At 39.7% G+C, this 23,496-nt stretch overlaps 1 protein-coding gene across 5 annotated transcripts in view; it reads left to right on the top strand.

Moving 5' to 3' along the window:
* REXO5 (RNA exonuclease 5) overlaps window positions 1-23,496 on the top strand; it is a 106,744-nt gene that overhangs the window by 61,159 nt on the left and 22,089 nt on the right. For 2 of the 5 annotated variants that reach the window (XM_058286302.1, XM_058286301.2), the window contains exons 13-18: window positions 16,486-16,590; window positions 17,043-17,180; window positions 17,984-18,076; window positions 18,699-18,915; window positions 19,105-19,292; window positions 20,224-20,342. In XM_058286302.1, the coding sequence (XP_058142285.1) occupies window positions 16,486-16,590; window positions 17,043-17,180; window positions 17,984-18,076; window positions 18,699-18,915; window positions 19,105-19,292; window positions 20,224-20,342 (860 nt within the window). The remainder of the gene's footprint in view (window positions 1-16,485; window positions 16,591-17,042; window positions 17,181-17,983; window positions 18,077-18,698; window positions 18,916-19,104; window positions 19,293-20,223; window positions 20,343-23,496) is intronic. The other 3 variants (XM_058286303.1, XM_058286304.1, XM_058286305.1) reach the window with 2 other exon arrangements.

The raw sequence follows: 23,496 nt of genomic DNA, 5'->3' as shown, positions 1-23,496 counted from the left end.
TTTAAAGCTGTCCAAGTTGGAAAGAGGCCAGTAGCCACCATTTTGGCTCTGCCCCTGGCATGAGGAGAAGCCGGGCTGACTGAAAATCAGAGTGAAGTTAGGGACTGGCTTCTTTCCACCAAGATTGGACTGCAGCCCTCGCCTAGGCTCCAATCCTACCTCCAGCAGGAAAGAAGCTGGTGGAACCTGCACTAGGCTGTCCAGTCAACTGTAGGTGCTTTCAGCCAGCACAGACTGAATAGTCGGGCACCTGGGGCTGCATCACTGCAGTCCAATAGGATAGGAGAGGACCTGGGTTTCCTCGCCTCTCCAGGCAACTGCAGACGTTTTCAGCCCATAGGAACTGGTTTGCTAAGTGCCTTTGATTCCATCTCCACCTCTGACCCCTCCCATAGGTTGGAGGGGGCTAGTATTTCCACAGCCTCTCTGGGCAACTGCAGGCACTTTTGGCCTGCACGAACTCTACTGTTGGGCATCTGTGGCTCCACCCCCACCCCAATAGGACAATAGAGGAACTGTGTTTGCCTAGCTTCTCTGGGTAATTGCAGGTACTTTTGGCCCACACAGACTGAACTAGCGAATACTTGTCGATCCATCCCCATCACACAATAGGAAAGGAAGGGACTTGTGTTTCTACAGCCTTTCCAGGCAACAGCAGGTACTCTCAGCCTAAAGGGACTGAAATGTTGGGTGCCCATGAATCAACCCCCACCACCCAATAAGATAGGAGGGGGCTGGTGTTTCCTCAGCCTCTCCAGGCAACAGCATGTACTTTTGGGCTGCAGGAAATGAAATGTTGGGCATCACTGATTCCATTTGCACTCCCTAAAGGGCAGAAGGGACAGTACTCCCTCAATCTCTTAGGGCAAACTGCAGGCACATTCAGCCCACACAGATTAGATTGTTTGCCACTCCGGAGGATTCATCCCCACCCCTGGCAGGGAGGGGAGGCCAGTGCTACATCAGTTTACCTGGGCAACTGGTCATTTTGGATCCACATGGCATAGATTTCTGCCCACACCTGCAGCTCCATCCTCACCCCAGGTAAGGGAAGAAGGGTTGTGAAGCTTTATCAGTCTCTCTGGGCAACTACAGTCAGTCTTGTTCTACACAGCTTGGATTACACATGACTGCAGTTCTATCCCTACCCCTGGCAGAGGAGAAAGGTGGGAGAAGCCTCATCAGTTCCTGGGGCAATGTGGGTGGCTTCAACCTCCATAGCTTACAACACTAACCACATTCTTGGTACCTAGTACACAACGAGCAAGGGAGAAAAAACAAGAAAACCCTAAACTAAAGGGAGAAACTGCACCCACAATAAATATATCTAGTAAGCCAGATGCAAAGACACTAACAAAAAATTACAATCCAGAGAGAACCAGCAAGATGGTGGCGGAGTAAGGATCCCCTAGAGTCAGCTCCTGCTACAGGGCAGTTAGCAAACACCCAGAGCTCTCTGGAGCTAGCTGAAGCACCTGTTTAGGGGCTCCCGAAGACCAGAAGAGCATCCTTCAACGTCTTTGAAGGAGTGGAAGGAGGAGACTGCCCATCCTCCACTGGAGGCACAAGCCGCCTTGGGAACTGTTCCACAGCTGGAATCAAAACCTGCACTTCCCCAAAACGGGAGGAAGAGACAGTTGGGCACCAATTTCACCTATTAATGAGGAAATTCAGTGGGCTACAGTATAATCCTGAGAACAGGTAAAGCTTGAGCCTGTCCAAGTCAGAGGCCAGGAGCTGCCATCTTAACACCGTGCCTGGCACAAGAGGAAGCAGGGCAGACTGAGAATCCCAGTGCTGGTGGAGACCAGCTTCTTCACATCCAGATCATATTGCAGGTCTAGCCTAGGCCCCAGTGCCACCTCCAGCAGGGAGGAAGCTGCGGGAACCTGCGCCAGCCTCTCCAGGAAGTTACCGGCCAAGCTGTGGAGGCTGGTGATTATCCTACTCTGGCAGCACAAGCTGCCCCAGGAGCTGTTCTGTGACAGGAATTGGAAGCTCCATTTCCCAGAAACGGGTTGAGGAGATGGCTGCCAATTTCGGCTACTGATTGGTAGAGTTGGCTGGGTAAGTGATATAACCGTGGGAACAGGGGAGTGTGAACCAACCCAAATCAGAAAGAGGCCAGTAGCCACCATTTTGACTCCACCCCCCTTAAGGGGAAGCCAGGCTGACTGAAATTCTCAATGCCTACAGGAACCAGTTTCTTTTGCGCAGATCAGCCTATAGCCTGCCTAGGCTTCAGCTCCGCCTCTGGCGGGGAGGAGGCTGAGGAGCCCTGCACCAGCCTATATAGGTAACTGCCGGTAACTTTGGCTGCCATAGACTGAAAATCAGAAGTCTACCAGGGCAACTGCAGTCATCTTGGACCCATACTGCATAGCTTGCTGCCCACACCTGTAGCTCCATCCCTGCCCCAGGTAGGGGAGAAAGGGCTGTGAAGCTTCATCAGTCTCTCTGGGCAACTACAGTCTAGGCGTGCATGACTTGGATTATTCCATATAGCTATAACTCTGTCCCTACCCCTGGCAAAGGAGAAAGATGGAAGAAGCTTCATTCGTCCCTGGTGCAATAAGGGCAGCTTGAGCCTCCACAGCTTACAGCACCAACTACATGCTTGGCTCCTACTGCACAACCAGCAAGGGATAAATGATAGGAAGCCCTAAACCAAAGAGAAATCTGCACCCAGAATAAATACTCTAGTAAGCCAGATGTGAAGACACCAACAAAAATCACAGTCCATACCAAGAAACAGGAAGCTATGGCCCAGTTAGAGAAACAAGATAAGCCTCCAGATGACATAAAGGAATTGACACAACTAATTTTAGATGTTCAAACAAATCTCCTTAATAAATTCAATGAGATGGCTAAAGATATTAAGGATATTAAGAAGACATTGGATGAGCACAAAGACGAGTTTGAAAGCATACATAGGAAAATAGCAGATCTTATGGGAATGAAAGGTGCAATCAATGAAATTTTAAAAACACTGGAATCATATAATAGCAGATTTGAGGGGGCAGAAGAAAGTATTGGTGAGCTTGAAGAAATGGCCTCTAAAAGAGAATATACAAAAGAAGAGATGAAGAAAAGAATGGAAAAATTGAACAAGGCCTCAGGGAAGTAAATGACAGTAAAAGGCATGCAAACACCGTGTCATCGGTGTTCCCAAAAGAGAAGAGAAGGGAAAAGGGGCGGAAGGAATATTTTTTAAATGATAGAAAATTTCCCAACCCTATTGAAGGACCTAGATATCCCTGTCCAAGAAGCACAACGTACTCCCATCCAAAAAAATCCAAGTAGACCAACTCCAAGACATATACTTATCAGAATATCAAATGCCAAAGACAGAATTCTGAGAGCAGCAAGAGAAGAGAAATGCATAACATATAAGGGATATCCAATAAGATTAAGTGCTGATTTCTCACCAGAAACAATGGAGGCAAGAAGACAGTGGTCTGATATATTTAAGATACCTACAAGAGAAAAACTTCCAGCCAAGAATCTTATATCCAGCAAGACCGTCTTTCAAAAATGAGGGCGAAATTAGAATATTCACAGATAAACAGAAACTGAGAGAATTTCTAAGCAAGGGAACAGAATTTCAGGAAATATTAAAGAGTGTGCAAGAGCCTGAAAAAGAAAACAAAGGAGAGAGAGGCCTGGAAGAGAGTCTAGAAATGAAGATTATATCAATGAAAGTAACTAAAAGTGTCAAAAGAGTGGTAAAAATAAAATGACAGAAAAACCCAAAGATCAAAATGGATGAAATAAGAACTGCCTGTATTTTACTAACATTGAATGTTAATGGATTGACCTCCTGATTCAAAAGACATGGGCTGGCAGAATGGATAAGAAAATATGAGCCATCTATATGTTGCAGTCTGCATGAGACTCACCTTACACCCAAGGAAGCCAATGGATTGAAAGCGAAAGGTTGGAAAAAGATATTCCACACATGCAGTAACCAAAAAAAAAAAAAAAAAAAAAGCTGCAGTAACTATACTTATATTGGATAAAATAGACTTTAAAAACAAAATCATTAGTAGAGACTAGGAAGGAAATTACATATTAATATTAATAAAAGGTATGATTCACCTGGAAGAAATAACATTCATAACTGTATGTGCACCTAACCAGGATGCCCCAAGATACATGAGGCAAACACTGGTAAAACTGAAGGAAGAAACAGACATCTCTATAATAGTTGGAGACTGAAATACACCACTGTCATCACTGAATAGAACATCTGTGCAGAGGCCTAATAAAAAAACAGAAAGCTTGAATAATATGATAAAGGGACTAAACCTAATAGAATGTACAGAACATTGCACCCCAAAACAGCAGGATATACATTCCTTTTAAGTGTCATGGATCTTTCTCCAAGGTAGACCATATGTTTGGTCACAAGTAGATCTCAATAAGTTCAACAAGATTGAAATTATAGAAAGCATGTTCTCTGATCATAACAGAATAAAGTTGGGAATCAACAAAAGGCAGAAAAAGGGAAGATTCACACATATGTGGAGGTTAAACAACACATTCTTAAATAATCAGTGTGTCAACAAGAGAAATCTGTAAGTATTAATATATCAAGGCAAATGACAATGAGAACACAACATATCAGAACCTACAGAATGAATGAAGGAAGTGCTGAGAGGGAAATTTACAGCCATCAGTGCTTAACATTACAAAAGAAGAAAGAACTAAAGTCAATGACCTAACTACACAGTAGAAGGAACTAGAAAAAGAACTACAGACTAATCCAATAGCAAGTAGAAGGAATGAAATAACATAGATCAGAACAGAAATAAATGAAATTGAGACCCAAAAAAAATAGAGAATTAACAAAACCAAAAGTTGGTTCTTTGATAAGATTAACGAAATCGAAAAACCCTTAGCTAGACTGACTAAGAAGAAAAGAGAGAAGATGCAAATAAATGAAAAAAAAAAAAAAAAAAAAAGAAAATGGGGGCAGCAGCTATGGCTCAAGCAATTGAGCTCCTGTTTACCATATGGAGGACCTGGGTTCAATCCCTGAGACCTTCTGGTAAAAAGCAAAAAAGAAAAAAGGTGTTCCAGACCTGTGTGGAGAGGTGCAAGCCTCTGCACAGCAAAGTAATGCAAAAAAAAAAAAAAAAAAAAGCAACCAGGTAGGGAAAAAAAGAAAAAGGGAACATTACGCCTGACTCCACAGAAATAAGAGAGATCAAAAGAGGATAGTATGGACAAATTTATGCCAAAAAATTAAACAATGTAGACAAACTGGAAAAATTCCTAGGAACCTACAAACAACCTACATTGACCAGAGAAGAAATAGAAGACCTCAACAAACCAATCACAAGTAAAGAGATTAAAACAATTATCAAACAGCTCCCCAAAATGAAAAACCCAGGACCAGATGTTTTCACAGGTGAGTTTTACCAGGCATTCAAAGATGTAATACCAATCTTATTCATTCATTCAAGCTCTTCCAAAAAATCGAACAAGAAGGAATGCTACCAAACTCATTCTGTGAAACCAATATCACCCTAATAGCAAAGTCAGATAAAGATATTACAAAAAAAGAAAATTACAGACCCATTTCTCTAATGAATAGGGATGCAAAAATCCTCAATAAAATACTTGCTAATCGAATCCAACAACACTTTAAAAGAATTACTAATGGGGAAACAGATGTGGCTCAACCAATTGGGCTCCTGTCTACCATATAGGAGGTTCAGGGTTCAATGCCCAGGGCCTCCTGGTGAGGGCAAGCTGGCCCAAGTAGTGGAGTGCCAGCCCACATTGGAATGCCGCCCCATACAGGAGAGCCCCCCTGTGTGGGAATACTGCACAGGAGTGCTGGCCTACACTGAGCGCTGGCACAGCAAGATGGTGCAACAAGAGGCAGGAGAGAAAATAAGACATAGCAGAACACAGCGTTGAGGTGGTGCAAAAGAGTAATTGCCTCTTTCCCATTCCAGAAGGTCACAGGATCAGTTCCTGGAGCCACCTAATGAGAATACAAGCAGACACAGAAAAACACACAGCGAATGGATCCAGAGAGCAGACAACAGAGGGAATGGGTGGGGGGAGGGGGGTGTAATAAATAAATCTTTAAAAAGATTTACTTGTCATGATCAAGTGGGTTTTATACCAGGCATGAAGGGTGGTTCAACACAAGAAAATCAATCAGCCTAATACAGCACATTAATAAAATCAAAGAGTAGATATCACATGATCTTATTTATTGACACAGAAGTCATTTGACAAAATATAGCATCCTTTCTTATTAAAAATGCCACAAAATATAGGAATTGAAGGAAATTTTCTCAACATGATAAAGGCCACATATGAAAAACCCATAGCTAACATTGTACTCAATGGTGAAAGACTGAAACCTTTCCCATTGAGAGCAGGGACAAGACAAGGATGCCCACTGTCACCACTGTTGTTCAATATATAGTGCTTTAGGTTCTAGCCAGAACAATAAAGCAAGAAAAAGAAATAAAAGGTATTCCAATTGGAAAAGAAGTAAAATTTTCACTGTTCGCAGGTGATACAATCTTATACCTAGAAAGTCCCCAAAAATCTATAACAAAGCTGCTAATAAACTATTTTAGTAGAATGTCAGGATACAAGATCAATATGCAAAAGTCAGTGGTGTTTCTATACAATTGTAATGTGCAACCTGAGAAGGAAGTTAGGAAAAAATTTCCATTTACAATAGCAAAAGAATCAAATACTTAGGAGTAAATGTAACCAAGGATGTAAAGCTCTGTATTGAGAAAACTACAATGTGTTGCTAAAGAAATTAAAATTAAAAAAAGAGATCTAAATAATCGGAAGAATACTCCTTGCTCATGGATTGGAAGACTAAATATCATTAAGATGTTAATTCTATCCAAATTGATAAACAGATTCAATGCAATCCCAATAAAAATTCCACCAGCATTTTTTAAACAAACGTAAAACACAATGATCAAATTTATGGAATGGAAGGGTAAGAGGCCCCGAATAACCACAAATATCTTAAAAAGGAAAAATGAAGTTGAAGGACTCTCACTTCCAGAATTTAAATCATATTACCACCTAGCTACAGTGGTAAAAACAGCACTATATTAGCATAAAGTAGACACATAGACCAATGCAACCCATTGATAATTCACAAACAGTCCCTCACATCTATGACCATGTGATTCTTAACAAGCCTGTCAAACCTACCCAGCTGGGGCAGAACAGCACAACAAATAGTGCTGGGAGAACTGAACATCTACAGCCAAAAGAAAGAAAGAAGACCCCTATCTCACACCTTATAGAAAAATTAACTCAAAATGGATCAAAGACCTAAATATAAAGCAAGAACCATAAAGCTCCTTGAAGAAATGATAGGGAAACATTTTCAAGACCTGGTGGTAGGTGGCGGGTTCTTTTTTTTTTTTTTTTTAAGATTTATTTATTTCTCTCCCCTTCCCCCACCCTGCCCCGGTTGTCTGTTCTGTGTCTATTTGCTGCATCTTCTTCTTTGTCCACTCCTGTTGTCAGTGGCACAGGAATCTGTGTTTCTTTTCGTTGCGTCATCTTGTTGTGTCAGCTCTCCTTGTGGGCGGCGCCATTCCTGGGCAGGCTGCACTTTCTTTTGCGCTGGGTGGCTCTCCTTACGGGGCACACTCCTTGCGCGTGGGGCTCCCCTACGCGGGGACACCCCTGTGTGGCACTGCACTCCTTGCACACATCAGCACTGCGCGTGGGCCAGTTCCACACGGGTCAAGGAGGCCCGGGGTTTGAACCGCAGACCTCCCATGTGGTAGATGGACGCCCTAACCACTGGGCCAAAATGCACCGAAAGCACAAGCAACTAAAGAAAGCGTGGATAAATGGGATATCCTAAACACTCCTATAATTCAAAGGACTTCATCAAGAAGGTAAAGAGGCAGCCCACTTAATGGGAGAAAATATTTGGAAACCACATATGATAGAGGTTTGATTTCCATTCTATATAAAGAGATCATACAACTCAACAATAAAAGAGGTAGCAATCCAATTAAAAAATGGGCAAAAGATTTAAATAGATATTTCTGCAAAGAAGAAATACAAATGGCCAAAAAGCACATGAATAAATGTTCAATATCACTAACTATTAGGGAAATGCAAATCCAAACAACAATGAAATATCATCTAACACCACATAGAATGGCCATTATTAAAAAAACAGTAAGTGCTGAAATGGATATGGAGAAATAGGACCACTCCTTTACTATTGGTGGGATTGTAAAATGGTACAGCCTCTGTGGAAGACAGTTTGGTGGTTCCTCAGGAAGCTAAATATAGAACTGCCAGCAGTTCCTGGAATATATCCAGAAGAACTAAAAACTATGATGCAAAGAGACATCCGCACACTGATGTTCATAGTGGCATTATTCACAATTAACAAAAGGTGGAAGCAACCCAAGCCATCAGCCAATGAATGGATAAATAAAATGTATATATGATGGAATACTGTGCTGCAGTAAGAAGAAATGAAATTTGGGCACATATGATAACATGGATGAATCTTGAAGACATTATGCTAAGTAAAGTAAGCCAGACACAAAAGGACAAATATTGCATGGCCTCATTAATATGAACTAAATACGAAGAATAAACACATGGAGTTATACTCTAAAACCTAGAGTATAGGTTATTAGGAGATAAAAAGAGGGTTGAGAAGAACTACTGATGGTTAATATATGTAGAAGTTTTAATTAATTTGACTGTAAAAAGTGTGGAAATGGAAAGACAGCTAGAGAATTATGTAGGGACTGAAATAACACAGTGAACCCAGAGGTGGATAAGAATTGTGGTTGATGGTGTAGATGCAAGAGTATGCTGTGAGCTAGAGTGGATGTACATCACGATTGCTTGGTAGTGGGAACGTGGAAAAGCATGGGAAAAATATAATTGGTGTGACTTATGGACTGTGGTTAACATCAATACTATAATCTTGCATCAATGCCAAAGATGTACTATGTTGATAATGGGGGGTATAGAAAAAGTGTGCCAAATGTACAGTATGGACCATGGTTGGTGGTAATAGTCTGAAGATATTATCTCATAATCTGTAACAAATATTCCATCATGCTGTGTGTGTTGGTGAAGGGGTGTGGTGTGGGAAGTCTACACATGTGCGTGATTGTTTTAAGTTCACAACCTCTGTAACAAAAAAATATATTTTTAAAGATAGGATGGGTTGGGGGAAAAATATACCAAATGTAAGATAGGGACTATAGTTAGTAGTGATTTTGATGCTTTTGCATAGTTTGTAACACTTATTTCACAACAATGCAAGGTGTTGGTGGAGGGGTGATGTACCAGACCCCCTGTATGATATTATGCATGTTTATTTTATAAGTTCTCAACCTTTACTATAAACTTATTGTTTATTCATGTTCATATGTGAATGATATACTTCAATAAAACATTTATTCAAAAAAATATATTAGGGAGTGGACGTGGCTCAAGTGATTGCATGCCTCCTTCTCACATGGGGGGGTCCTGGGTTCGGTTTCTGGTGCCTTCCAAAAAAATAAAGACAGACAGATAGGGAGTGCAAAACAGCGAAGGGGGAAGAAGAAATAAATAAAATTTTAAAACTATATTCAATAGAGTATACCCAGAGAAGTATTATACCCTCTCTTACCTCTTTTACCCTTTCAATGCCCCCTCCTCATATATGTAAGTAGTTTTTTTATTTTTCTGACTTTCTGTTGTTAAGATAAACAGATATATCCATGCTTTCTTATTTCTCTTTCTTACACAGAAGGTAACATACTATATAAGGTCTTGCTCTTGACTTTTTTTCCCCTTAACAATATATCCTTGGAAATTATATCAATTCACTAAGGATCTTCCTCATTATTATACCTAAATAATACTTTAGTGTGTATGTACCTTCGTTTTATTTTTTATTTTCCAATTGTTATGTCTATAATTATTTTCTCTTGCCTAAATGCTTTGGTTAATGCTTCCAGAACAATGTTAAAATAGGCCTTCTTGCATTTTTCCTGACTGTACTAGGAATACCTCTTGTGTTTTCCCATTAAACAAGATGCTGACTTTAGTACTGAAATACATATATTTCATCATGTTTAGGAAGTATCTGTACCTTCTTTTCTTGGGAGTTTTTAATCAAGTGTTTATTAGGAATAGGTATTGAATTTTGTCCATGATTTCTTCAATATGTCTGAATATTTTTTCCTTAGATTTATAAATATGATTAGCTGTATTAATCGATAGTCTAATATCATACCATCCTTGTATTCCTGTTATAAAACCCATTAGTCATGGTATGTAATTTTATAAAACGTGCTATTTAGAATCTCTGGTAGAATTTTATTCAGTATTTCTTTTTTGTTATGTCCCTATGTCATTTCTTATTTTATACATTTATATTGTGCTTTTATTTTTGCCTTGATTAAATTTGCTAGTAATTTGTTTATTTTGGTATTTTTCCCACAAAGAGCTAAGGTTTTGATTTATTAATTTTATTTGCTGTTTCTCTGTTCTCTGCTATTTTAATTTCTGCTTTTTACTTATAGTACTTTATTTTTTGTTGTTTTCCTACCTTTTTTGAATTGAGAAATTTATTTTTAATTTTTTCATTTTTATTAATGTGCATCTTTAGGACTTTTCTTCTCTAATTATTGCTTTGAACATATTCCATAGATTTTGACAGCTAATATTTTCATTCTTGTCATTTTCAGAAATTCTGTCATTTCTATTTGTATTTCTCATTTCATCCAAGATTTTTAATTTCCAGGTGGAAATTCCTGTGTTTTAAAATTAAACCCATCATTTTAAAAAATGTTTTATTTTAATTTTTTATTTATTTCTCTCCCCTTCCCCTTCCCCTTCCCCACCCCCCACTGTCTGCTTTCTGTGTCCATTTGCTATGTGCTCTTCTGTGTCCACTCGATTCCTGTCAGTGGCACTGGGAATCTGTATGTCTTTTTGCTGAATTATCTTGCTGCATCAGTGTGTGGCACCACTCCTGGGCAGGCTGTGCTTTTTTTGTGCAGGGCGGCTCTCATTGTGGGGTGCACTCCTTGTGCATGGGGCTCCCCCACATGGGGGACACCCCTGCATGGCAGGGTACTCCTTGTACATGTCAGCACTGTGCGCGGGCCAGCTCACCACACGGGTCAGGAGACCCTGGGTTTGAACCCTAGACCTCCTCTATGGTAGGCAGACACTCTATCAATTGAGCCAAATCCGCTTCCCATGTTTTTTGATACTATGTTTGGTGTCCATTCTGCCAAAAGTTTATAATATGCTGTATTTGCTATGTTTCTTTCTCTTTTTGGTGTGTTGCTTTTGCCTGTTTTACATTTCATTTTGGTATTTTAAAAGGTTTGTTGTTTTGCTAAAATAGGTACCTTTATAATTAAAGCCTGTCACCCCACTTTTTCATATTTAACTTTTACTGTCTGGCTTGTCAATTTTAAATGGCATCCATTTACTCACATTTATGACCTGTACAGTAGTGGTTGATGGTCTTATTCTACCTTCTGTTGTCTGTGATTAAAGACTGTTTTATTTCTTCCATTCCAATCTGTATCCCTTTTATTTCTTTTTCTTATTTTACAGTCTAGAACTTCTAGCATACTATTGAATAGAAGTGGTAAGAACAAATACTTGACTTTTTCCTGATCTTAGGGGGAAAGCACTTTCATACTATTAGTTGTGATGCTAGTGGTGGTAGGTTTTTTGGAGATTCTCATTATCAGGTTGAAGAAATTCCCTTCTATTCCTACTTCTCTGAGAGTTTTATCAGGATTGGATTGTAGGATTTTATCCAATGTGTTTTCTTCATCTATTAAGGTATATAATTGGGTTTTATTGGTTTATTTTTTGTTTTGTTTCTTTTTTTAGGCTGTTAATATAGAAAATTAAATTTTTTGGTTTTCTACTATTAAACTAACCTAGCGTTATTTGGATAAACCCCATTTAGTCATGGTCTATTATTGTTTTTATATATTGCTGAATTTAATTTTTCCAAATTTTAAGAACTTTTACATTTATATTCATAAGAGATATGGGTCTGTAATTTTCTGTCTTTATGCTTATTTTTAGCTAGTTTTGTCTTTTTCTGTTTTAGAATGAGTTAGGATTCCCAAATTCTTCTTCAGTTTTCTAGAAAAGTTTGTGTAGATTGGATTTTACTTCTTCCTTAAGTGTTTGATAGAATTTCCAGTGAAGCCATCTCACTGGAATCTAATTTGTTGGCATTTTCTTCCAAAGATATAGGGCTATTCAGGCTATCTGTTTTCTTCTTGAGTGAGCTTTGCTGGTTTGTATCTTATAAGCATTTGATCCATTTCATCTAAGTTGATTTTATTAGATAACATTATTCATAATAATTTTTATTATGCTTTTAACGTATAAAATCTGTAATGATGTCATCTCTCTTCCTATTATTGGTAACTCTGTCATCTCTATTTTTTTTCTTTACTGATGAGTCTAGCTAGAGGTTTACCAATTTCATTGATATCCTCGAAGAACCAGCTTTTGGTTTTATTAATATTTGTCTGTTTTTCTATTTTTTTATTTAGAAGTGGAAATTTCCCTCTTGTATTCCACAAATATTGATAAGGTGTGTTTTCATTTTCATCAGTTCAGGATACTTTAAAATTTTCCTCTTGATTTCTTCTTTGACCTATGGCTTATTTCAAAGTATGTTATTTAGTTTCCAAACATTTAGGGATTTTTTACAGATATTTCTTTTGTTGTTTCACTTTTTTATTATTCTTTTTTCATAGATATTTCTATTATCGATTCTTAATTTCTCTGGTTGGAGAATATACCTTGCATGACCTGAATCCTTTTACATTTATCGAGAGTGGTGTAATCTCCAACTATAATTGTGAATTTGTCTATTTCTTCTTGTAGTTCTATTTTTGCTTTATGTGTCATGGTTGCTTTAGGATTTATAGTATACACTTCTTTAACTTATTGGTTAACGTTTAAGTGATGTTACACAACTTTACATATCAGGACCTTACAACTGTATACTTGCATTTCCCCCCTCCTGGCCTTTCATTTCTACATGTTATAAAACTTAGAATATATTACTATTAATTTTGTTTTAGTCTTTTTTTTTTAAAAGTCATTTATTTTTAAGGAAATTTTAGTAAGAAGAAATAAAGGGATTGAACCCAGGACCTCATACATGGAAACAGGCATTCAAACCCCTGAGCTTTACCTGCTCCCCCAAAAAACTGACGTTTTGGTAGTGTAAATCTATTGGTGATGAAGTCTTACAGCCTCTCTATATCTGAAAAAGCCATTTTTTTTAGCCTTTATTTTTGAAAAGATATTTTGTCAGGAACAGATATGTAGATTGAAATATTTTTTCTTTAAATACTTTAAAGTTTTGCTTTACTGTGTTTTAGTTTATGTGGTTTCTGAGGAGAAATCTGCTATCACCCTTATTTTTGTTCCTACATACGATGTATCTCTGACTGCTTAATCACTACTTTTAAGCAATTTGATTATGATGAACCTTAGTGTCACTTTTTAAAAATGTTTCTAGTGTTTGGGATTTGTTGTGTTTCTGGAACCTGTGAGATTATTTTAATCAAATTTGAGAAGAAAAAAAAAAAGGTCATTATTTCTTCCAATTATTTTTTTCTTTCCCCATCTTCCCCTCCTTTGGTAACTCTGCATATATGTTAAGTTAGGCCATTCAGAGTTGTCCCACTGATCACTGATGCTTAGTACTTTTTCTTTCCTCAGTTGTTTTTCCTATCTGTTTAATTTTGAATAGTTTCCATTGCTGTGTCGTCAAGTTCCCTGGTTGTTTTTCCTGCAGTATCTAATAAGCTATTAATCTCATCCACTGTACTTACATCATGAAAGTATTTTTTATTTCTAGAAATTCAGCCTGGCTCTCTTTTGTATGTTCTATGTCTCTAGATGAGTCTTTCCTCTAGCTTCTTTTTTTTTTTTTTTTTTTTTATTGACTTTGTAATAATATTACATTAAAAATATATATGTGAGGTCCCATTCAACCCCACCCCCCCACCCCCCCTCTCCCCCCCCCAACAACACTCGTTCCCATCATCATGACACATCCATTGGATTTGGTAAGTACATCTTTGGGCACCTCTGCACCTCATAGACAATGGTCCACATCATGGCCCATACTCTCCTCCATTCCATCCAGTGGGCCCTGTGAGGATTTACAATGTCCGGTGATTGCCTCTGAAGCACCATCCAGGGCAGCTCCATGTCCCAAAGACGCCTCCACCTCTCATCTCTTCCTGCCTTTCCCCATACCCATCATCCACCATGTCCACTTTTCCCAATCCAATGCCACCTCTTCTATGTGGACATTGGATTGGTTGTGTCCATTGCACCTCTATGTCAAGAGGAGGCTCAGATTCCACATGGATGCTGGATGCAATCCTCCCATTTTCAGTTGTAATCACTCTAGGCTCCATGGTGTGGTGGTTGTCCTTCTTCAACTCCGTCTTAGCTGAGTGTGGTAAGTCCAGTAGATCAGATTGTAGGTGCTGGAGTCTGTTGAGGCTCGGGACCTGGCTATCACATTGTCAGTCCAGAGATTCAAATCCCCTAAATATATCTTAAACCCCAACATTAACTGCACCTCCAGCACATTAGCATGAAAGTCTTATGAAGGGAGATCCCATTTTAGTCCAGATTCATCACACATAAACACCATTTCCAAAGAAGGGCCATCTGCCCTGGTAGTTAACCCCATCGGCCATGACCATAACTCCCATGGGTCTCTTTAGCCCTCAAAGGAACCAATATCTGGGGGTTGTATCTGCTTTATCTGTCTCTCTGACTCTGCTCAGTTGTGCATGAGGGCAATCCTTCTGCCAGCCTCCAGACTCTTTTTTTTAGAAACTCGTAGCCATATAAACTCATTTCTCCTTTCCATTTCCCCCTTACTTTAGGTCAAACAGCATTTTAAAGTCATGGTATTTTATGTAGACATGGATATTCTGCTGATCCGCATTGAACCTTCCATATAAGGTCATTTTCCAGTTGCATCATCAGTTGGTAGTTGATAGTGGTCCCTCGTTGCCAGGGAGGCTCATCCCCAGGTGTCCTGTCCCACGCTCCTCTAGCTTCTTGAAGATATGAAATACAGTTGCAATAACTATTTTAATGTCTTTGTCTACTAATTTGATCATCTATGTCATTTCTGGGTTAACTTCATTTGATTGTATGTTTTAAATGCTGTTTATTTTAAGGATGATATACTGGAGAGAGGGAGGGGCTTATAATGTTGGGGGTGGGGGTTGCCTTTTTCTTTTTCAGGTTCCTTAATTTCATCCTCTCATTTCCTACTTTCCCGTTGCTATATTATCTTCAAGGGGTACCACCTCTTTATATATCTGATTCTTTCCTAGAAGTACTGCTTCTCTGAGACTATCAAGCCTCTTCCCTATAGTTAAGTGCTATGAACTATCAAAGTCATAACCTGTGTTCATTATTTTGGCAGTTAATTATATTTTTTTCTTTCTGGGTTGATTTTGTTTTTGCTTCATCTGAGTCTTCCATGCCCCTTGATTCTTTTCAAGAGTCTCTTAAGCCCCCTTTCTCCTACTCTCTGTACTCATAGGCTTGCAGTAGTATGCAACAATAGGATCTTTATTGGAATTTAACTCCTTTCTCAACTTAGAGGTAATTTGAAGATTGTAGTAGTCTTTGTCTCAATGCTGAGGGTATAAGTCGTACATGGTTTTATTTATTCTCCTCATTTATTTTACAGTTTTTCTGGGAGATTATGATATTACTATTTTCCTCCACATCTGGAAATTGACCCCATATTGTTTGTTTCTTACTAATTGAGATGAGAGTCACATAACATAAACTATTTTAAGGTAGACAACTCAGCGGCCATTTAGTACTTTCATGTTTACAACCACCACCACTATCTAGTTCAAAAATATTTTAGTCATCACAAAAGGAACCCTTGTAGCCATTATGCAATTTCCCCCTTCCTCCCAGCCCTTGGCAACTACCAATCTGATTTTTGTCTCTATGGATTTACCTATCCAGATATTTCATATAAATGGAATCATACAACATGTGACCTTTTGTCTCTGGCTTATTTCACTTAGCATAATGTGTTTGAGGTTTATACAAGTTGTAGACCATATCAGTACCTTGTTGTGGCTAAATAATAATCCGTTTTATGTGTATACCACAATTTGGTTATCCATTCATCTGTTGATGGACATTTGGCTGTTACCAGCTTTTGGCTCTCGTGAATACTGCTGCTATGAACATGTGTGTACATGGATTGTTTGGGTATATGTTTTCAATTCCTTGGGATATATACATAGGAGTGGAATTTTTAGGTCATATGGCAATTTTGTATTTAGCTTTTTGAGGGACTGCTCAAATCATTTATATTATTGTGGCTCACCTCCAGGAGCCAGCGTAGACTACTAAGTTCCTAGATCATTCAGGCTCCGCTGTTTTCTACAGATTCTTGAACAGGCCAGGGTGGAAATCCCTCGATTTCCCTTCAGTATTGTCCAGTTCTCCTTTGAGCCCCTTTCACCGAAGCTCACTGAAGAGATGAACAAAAGAGTAAGTGATTGGTTCTGCTGTATGATTTATGTAAATACATATTATAGCCCCCTCTATTAGAGATAACAATATATGCTTTAGTTTGTATTTCTCCATATGTTTTCCTATGCCTATATATTTTTATAAAAATGGGTATCACACTATGCATACTGTTATATACCTTTTTTTTCTTTTAACAGTATATCTTGTACATCTTTACATGTCATTAACTATCTTAGCTACCTTGTTTTTAATGGTTGCATAGTATTCCATTGCATGGTATACCTATTGTTTACAATATTTGTGCTTTATAAATTTTTGCTATTATAAATAATGCTGCCATGAACGTCCTTGTATACAAATCTTTTACATTTGGCAAGTGTGCCAAAAAAGCTCCTTGAAGTGCCATTATCTCATTTTGTTACTCATTTCCTAATCTACTTCCTCACTTTATTCTGTTACTTTTCCTCTAGATGAGGGTCAAGTGGACAGAGATGTCAACTGTCTATGCTGGACCATTTAGCAAGAATTGCAACCTCAAGTCTCTGAAGAGGCTTTTTAAGAGTTTTGGTCCAGTTCGGTCATTGACTCTTGTTCTTGAAACACATCAGGTAAGGAGACCAGAAAAAACAGAATTTGAACTTCTAGATTACTGTTGGAAAAACAGATGTCAATAGGGGCCATGCAGGTGACAAATGCTAGTGAAGTGAACATGATTGTTACCAGCTAGAGGGTGAGACATGCTCCAATTGGGGCATTTGCTGACCCAGTATTGCCAGATCTTCTGATTTTTTTAAGAGAGTTGGGAAATCTGCCAATTTTCATATGTTGGCTCTGGCTCAGATAATCACAAAGATTTAGCTACTCTGAGATCAAGCAGGAAAGCATGGGGAACAAGCAGTACCTTAGAGAGTAAAGAATACCACTTTAGAACAGACAAGATATTATTGTACAGAGAGGATAACACCAATGGTTCCATTTGGAGATGTGGCCTATCCAGTGGAAAAACTTAGCTTCTCCAAGCTTACAGGAAAGCTACCTGCCTAACATAAAAGACAAATGAGAATCTCTCCTGTGACTTGCATGGATGCCATAAGGCTTTGGTGACTCATAAATACTATGAAAAGCAAGTTGGGTAGTAAAGAATTTGTTAATGCTTTCCCCTCCCACCCCGGAAGATAGGGCTTCAATTTTAAATGACAAACGCTATTATCTGAGAACCAGTTCCTGAATCTTGGTGATTTCACTTAAAGTTGAATTTTACCATGAGACAATCTGCAATCAGTAGCTAATTCAGCACAGCAAGGGTGTCCATCCTGGTGTTTTTGGGCACTAGATACAGCCCCTTCTCCAGCCCCTACTCTCTAGTTTGAACCTGGAAAACAAGGGTGAGGAAATGTTGGTCTTTCTGTAGCCTCATCTCTGCATCCAATATGAAGTTCTGGAAGCTGCCCAGCTGGCCATAGAGACCTTAGATGGCATTCTGGTAGAAGGTACCTTCATCAAGGTAGGAAGAAAACAGCACTATTCACTCAGCCATGGCCCAGATAGCGTGTATTTACTGTGCCCTGAGATGTATAGGAAACACCTAGGAAGGCCCAGGCACAAGACTTTCTGTTATGGAATGTCTTCAGCCAAGCCTGAAGTTTTCCTAGCAATGAGGTACTTAAAAACATGAGAGTTTTTGTTTTTGTTCAGATCAGCCTTGGCTAGATTGGGTTCTTCCTTGGACTCTTTATCACTTGTTAGGGTCTCAAATTGTTTATTCTGGGTGATTCTTTGTGGTTGCCCTCTCTTTCACCTTTTAATGGGGATCAAATGGTGTTATTGTGAAGTTTCTTATGCAAGTAAACAGAATTTCATTAGGGGTAGGAAGAAGGATTGATTTCTATTGGCCAGGGTAGGGGGGGATATTTACATAAATACGTAATACATAAATATATTTATGTATTATATATGTCAGTTTAATCTACAGCATAGTTCTGTAAAGCAGTAAGTTATAAGCTTCATTTTACAGAGGAGGAAACTGCAAAATTAAGTTACTTACCCAAGGACTCTAGCTAGTATATAACAAGCCTGGGGGTCGAAGTGGTGACTTTTTACTGTTAACATTATCTTTCCTCGGTTAGGTACAGAGGCCTGTCACAGAGCTTACACTTGATTGTGACACCCTCGTGAATGAGCTGGAACGAGATTCTGAGAACCGAGGTACTATTTACCTATCTGGAGTGAATGAAACCTTCAAAGAACACCTGTTAAAACAATCTAGCCTTTTCCTTGGCCTAGAAGCTGTGATTTTGCCTAAAGATCTTAAAAGTGGAAAGCAGAAAAAGTACTGTTTCCTAAGTAAGTCTAAGCCACCAGTGTATCCTTGGGGAAGGAGATTTGGGGTGGTGATAGCATGAGGTCAGAGAAGGGCAACTTCTGATTCTCTCCTCACATGGCCTTGGGTGGGTACCACCTTGAACGGTGACCAGGTTTCTTGGCCTTTGGTAATAGCTTTTGGGGGTGGGGTGGGTATATTTTTGTTTTCAGAATTCAAAACTTTTGGCAGTGCCCAGATGGCCCTAGACATTCTCACAGGCAAAGACTGGAAGCTGAAAGGCAGACATGCCCTAACCCCCAGGCACCTCCACGCATGGCTCAGGGGCTTACCTCCAGAATCAAGAAGGCCCCCAGGGCTTCATGTCATAACTCCTGCCTCAGAGCAGCAGGCCTTACAGGTGAGCTAATGAATGAGTATATCCTGAGATTAGAGGGGAAAGTCAGCTGTTCTGGTTGGCTGGCTCTGAGCTTTGTTTCTGGAAATCAGTCAGGAGAGTCCTGCTCAGTGACTAAGCCTTCAGTTTCTTTTCCTGCCCTGGTTCTAGTCTTATGTCCCTCTTCAGTTTCTTCCAGCCCTGGTCACATCTGTCTTTCTCCAAGATTCCTCATAGGCCTTGCTCCCGTCATACCTACTAATATCAGGTTTTTAGTCCTCCAGGCAGATTTCCAAGGAACTTTGAGGGACTAAGGTAGTAAATCAGAGAGTTGGACAAGTCTTCAGTGATCTAGTCTATAGTTTCCCAAAGTGGAGTACACACACGATGGTATTTGGTGTTCATACATGGATTTTGTTTGTTTTTCTAATACTCATTAACATACATAACAATCACCCTGGACATGTGATTTCACAGATAATACTGCTTAGACAAGGCTAAGAAAGAAATTGACTCACTTTAAAGAAAAAATTACAGGGATGCAAAAGAAAATGGTGAAGGCCAAATGTGAATGACTGAAATTTGGGATATCCTGCCCTAATCTAACTAACCTTAGCAAATGAGGACTAGAGGCCAGAGCTGGTAAGTGACTTGTCCAAGGTCAAAAAGATACTTAATGGCACAGGCCAGACTAGAGTCTGGCTCCCCTAGCTCAAGGCCCTAGAAGACTCAACTGGAGGAAAGGACAGCAGTCTTCCTTCTCTGAGGAAGCCATAAACTGACTCTGGGGTGGATAGACAATCCTGCAGTGTGGGCTGTAGCTTCGATCAGGGGATTTGTATGGAACCTTCCCTGGGTGCCCATGGCCCTAGAGCCTCAGGAAGAGTGTTCCATCCTCTCCAAAGGCAAACAGAGGGTGCTATGGCTGAGTGTTGATATATGGCTTTGATCCCAGACACTGAAGGTGGACCACCCAAAGATAGCAGCCTGGCGCTGGGGCCGGAAGATTGGAAAGCTCTACCACAGTCTGTGCCCAGGCACCTTCTGCCTTATCCTGCTGCCAGGGACCAAGAGGTAAGGACTATGAAAGATTGTCCCTTTATGACTTTGGCCTCTGGGCTTTAGCTGTTCTTGGAGAAAGGCCTTTTGTTGAAGTCTAGGCACATAATGAGGACTTCCATGAACCATCTCTTAATTCTTACTGTAGCCCTGATAGGTAGTATATTCCCACTTTACATATATATGTTCTTAAATAATTTCACTTATTGCTCCCTCAAGGACATAGCATATCCCAGTTTAAAGCCGGAGGTATTAGGTCCTGCAGCTGCCTAACCTCACTTGAATAAAAATAGTCAAGAAAAAATAAATAGAAAACACACACACATACACACAAAGGCGGGCAAATACATTCAGGAAGTCCTCGGACAAGGCCCATGCTTAAGTATGAGTAGGGCCTATCCTCCCACATACTAGGATCATGTTCCTGCCTTCCTTGCCTTCTCTGTCCTTGCCACCTCTATTTATTTTTAAGAGATAGCAGGGCTAGTATGACTGCTTCTGAGCCTGAGGATACTCAAGCAGGACTCTGGGTCCTAACCAAGCTCTATCACTTTCCCACTATGGGTTTCAATTTTCATTTGGTTAAGTGAAGGATTTGGAGTGAATTAGTGATTTTCAAACCCTTTTAGCTATAAAACTCTTTTATTTAAAGAAAAACTGATGTTAAATCCCAAAACAAAAATGGGCAGTTGCGGATATAAGTAAGTGGTTAGATAAATGAATGTGTGTATGTATTAGGAGGTTGAGGGGGAAGGAGGGCACGGATATTTTTCAGCAGTTTGAAAACTATTGGACTGTATTATTTAACTCTCTTACAATTCTGCATTTTTAGTATTCTTTCCCAGGCCCTAGGTCCCAGATGGCAAAAAATGAACACCTCAGGTCCTGAAAACTGGATCAAAAATTAATTTCCTATCATGAAGTCTTTGTTTTGTTTTGTTTTGTTTTATTTATTTAATCCCCCCCCCCCCCCGTTGTCTGTTCTCTGTGTCCATTTGCTGCGTCTTGTTTCTTTGTCCACTTCTGTTGTCGTCAGCGGCACGGGAAGTGTGGGCGGCACCATTCCTCGGCAGGCTGCTCTCTCCTTCGCGCTGGGCGGCTCTCCTTATGGGTGCACTCCTTGCGCGTGGGGCTCCCCCACGCGGGGGACACCCCTGTGTGGCGCGGCACTCCTTGCGCGCATCAGCACTGCGCATGGGCCAGCTCCACACGGGTCAAGGAGGCCCGGGGCTTGAACCGCGGACCTCCCATGTGGTAGACGAGGACGCCCTAACCACTGGGCCAAAGTCCGTTTCCCCATGAAGTCTTTGTAACATGCATCTTGGACCCACACTTGAGAGGGCTTCCTGCTGGGCTGCATGAGAAAATTGCTGTCTCTGAGAAGCAGAAATAAGTACTAGGTGTTTGCATTGGGTGGGGGGTAATCTTAAAACTGAAATACTTTTCATTGGCTGTGGGTAGGCTAACAGCAGGTTAAAAGGACCATAAGTTGCCAGAAAAGCTTTTTGGTTAACAGTGTGGGCTGTGGGAACAGCACACCTGCACAAGCACAGCTCCTAAGGGCCAAAGTACAGAGGCTAGGGGTAGAATAGAAGACTGGGTTTTCATGTTCCCAGGTAGAATACTTAGATGCAGTCCCCCATTGTGTAAGCAAACTAAGTCAAGTGGCCCAAAGCTTTCTCCTTTGAAAATTGGCTGGGCTGTGTTACAGTTTCAGTGGGCCGCAAGAGGATGAGGGCTTGGAGAATGTTGGAGTCAGGGAGCATCTAGGCTTACAGTACTGCCTGAGGTAAAGATCTTAAGACAGATTCAACAAGACAGAAGAACAAGATCCTCTGGACACAGCAAATACTGCAGTGAGGAAGCCTGATGTTACTCCTTTCTTTTAACATTCACATTGACTTCAGCAGCCATATTGATCAAATCCAGACACAGGCATATGCATTTTCCCAAATCATGTAAGCTAGCTGTGTGGCTCATTTCTTTAAGCCTTATCTGTACAGTTATCACTATGATGCCAAAACAGATGTCCTTGGGAAACCAAGCAGTTCAGGAAAAAGGAGAGCAAAGAGAATAGATTTGCTCAGGCTGGAGGCCTCAAGTAATTTTGCATTTCTGGTACCTGCTAAGATATTGAATATATTAGTACTTGCTATGATTTATCAAACCCTTAATATGCATCAGGTATTATGCCAAGGTGATTTTATGTATTTTGGGTTGAGGTTGATAGAATCCCCATTTAATAGTTGGTAAAAAGGATTCAGATTAAACAATTTGCATAAAGGTCTCATAGCTCGTAAATGTCAGTCAGGATTTGAACCCTGATGGTCTGATGACAAAGTTGCTCTTTAGCCTTCAAAGCTCTAGTCCTCCATATCCAAAAAGACTAATACTTGTTAGCTTAAGTTCAGAAATCAGGTGGCAAGAATCTTTGTCTTTGCCTGACTCAGCTTGTTTTGCATTAGAAAGCTCAGCCCTCTCATCTAACCTAACATCATGAATATATATGACAAAGTGGCAGGGAACTAACATGTGTTAGATGACTCCTAATTTCTAAGCACTGTGTCAGGTGATTTACATTATTAAATAATGGCTGTTTTTTTGTAGGTTTCTTGAAAAATATCTGGCACATAGTAGGTGCTATACAGTTTTTAAGTAAAATGAATTAAAAAATAGTTTGAGAAATTTATGAGAACTCTGATGACAGACTGCCATTATTGAAATCTGGGTTTTGTCACTTACCAATAGTTGTATGATTTGTGCAAGTTATGATTCTGAACCTGTTTATTTGAAAAATGGAGATAATAATTGTACCTACATAAATGAGTTGTTTTGAGGAATGAGACAATACATATGAAATACTTAGAACAGTACTTGGCATGTAGTCAGTGTTCAGTATATATTAGATTATCTGTAGTCCTTTTAAAAACCCCAAAAAATAAAACTTTAAATATTCTGTAGTTTTATAGATTAAGAAACTTGATGCTCAATTGAGATGATTTGCCTCACTTTTCTTAAATAGCAGAATTAGGATTTGAATCTAGGTCTGGTCAGTAATCTCTCCATTGAGATCCATCTTTCAGCCAACAGCTTCCCATAAATCATCTACCTGCCCTTCCCCCATCCCATGCCACACACACATACCTGAAAAAAACTTTCCTTTTCTAGC

The sequence above is a fragment of the Dasypus novemcinctus genome, chromosome 23, assembly GCF_030445035.2.
Source record: "Dasypus novemcinctus isolate mDasNov1 chromosome 23, mDasNov1.1.hap2, whole genome shotgun sequence".
Classification (NCBI taxonomy): Eukaryota; Metazoa; Chordata; class Mammalia; order Cingulata; family Dasypodidae; genus Dasypus; species Dasypus novemcinctus.
Note: the sequence above shows the minus strand (reverse complement) of the source record. Positions and strands in the feature narration are given on the sequence as shown.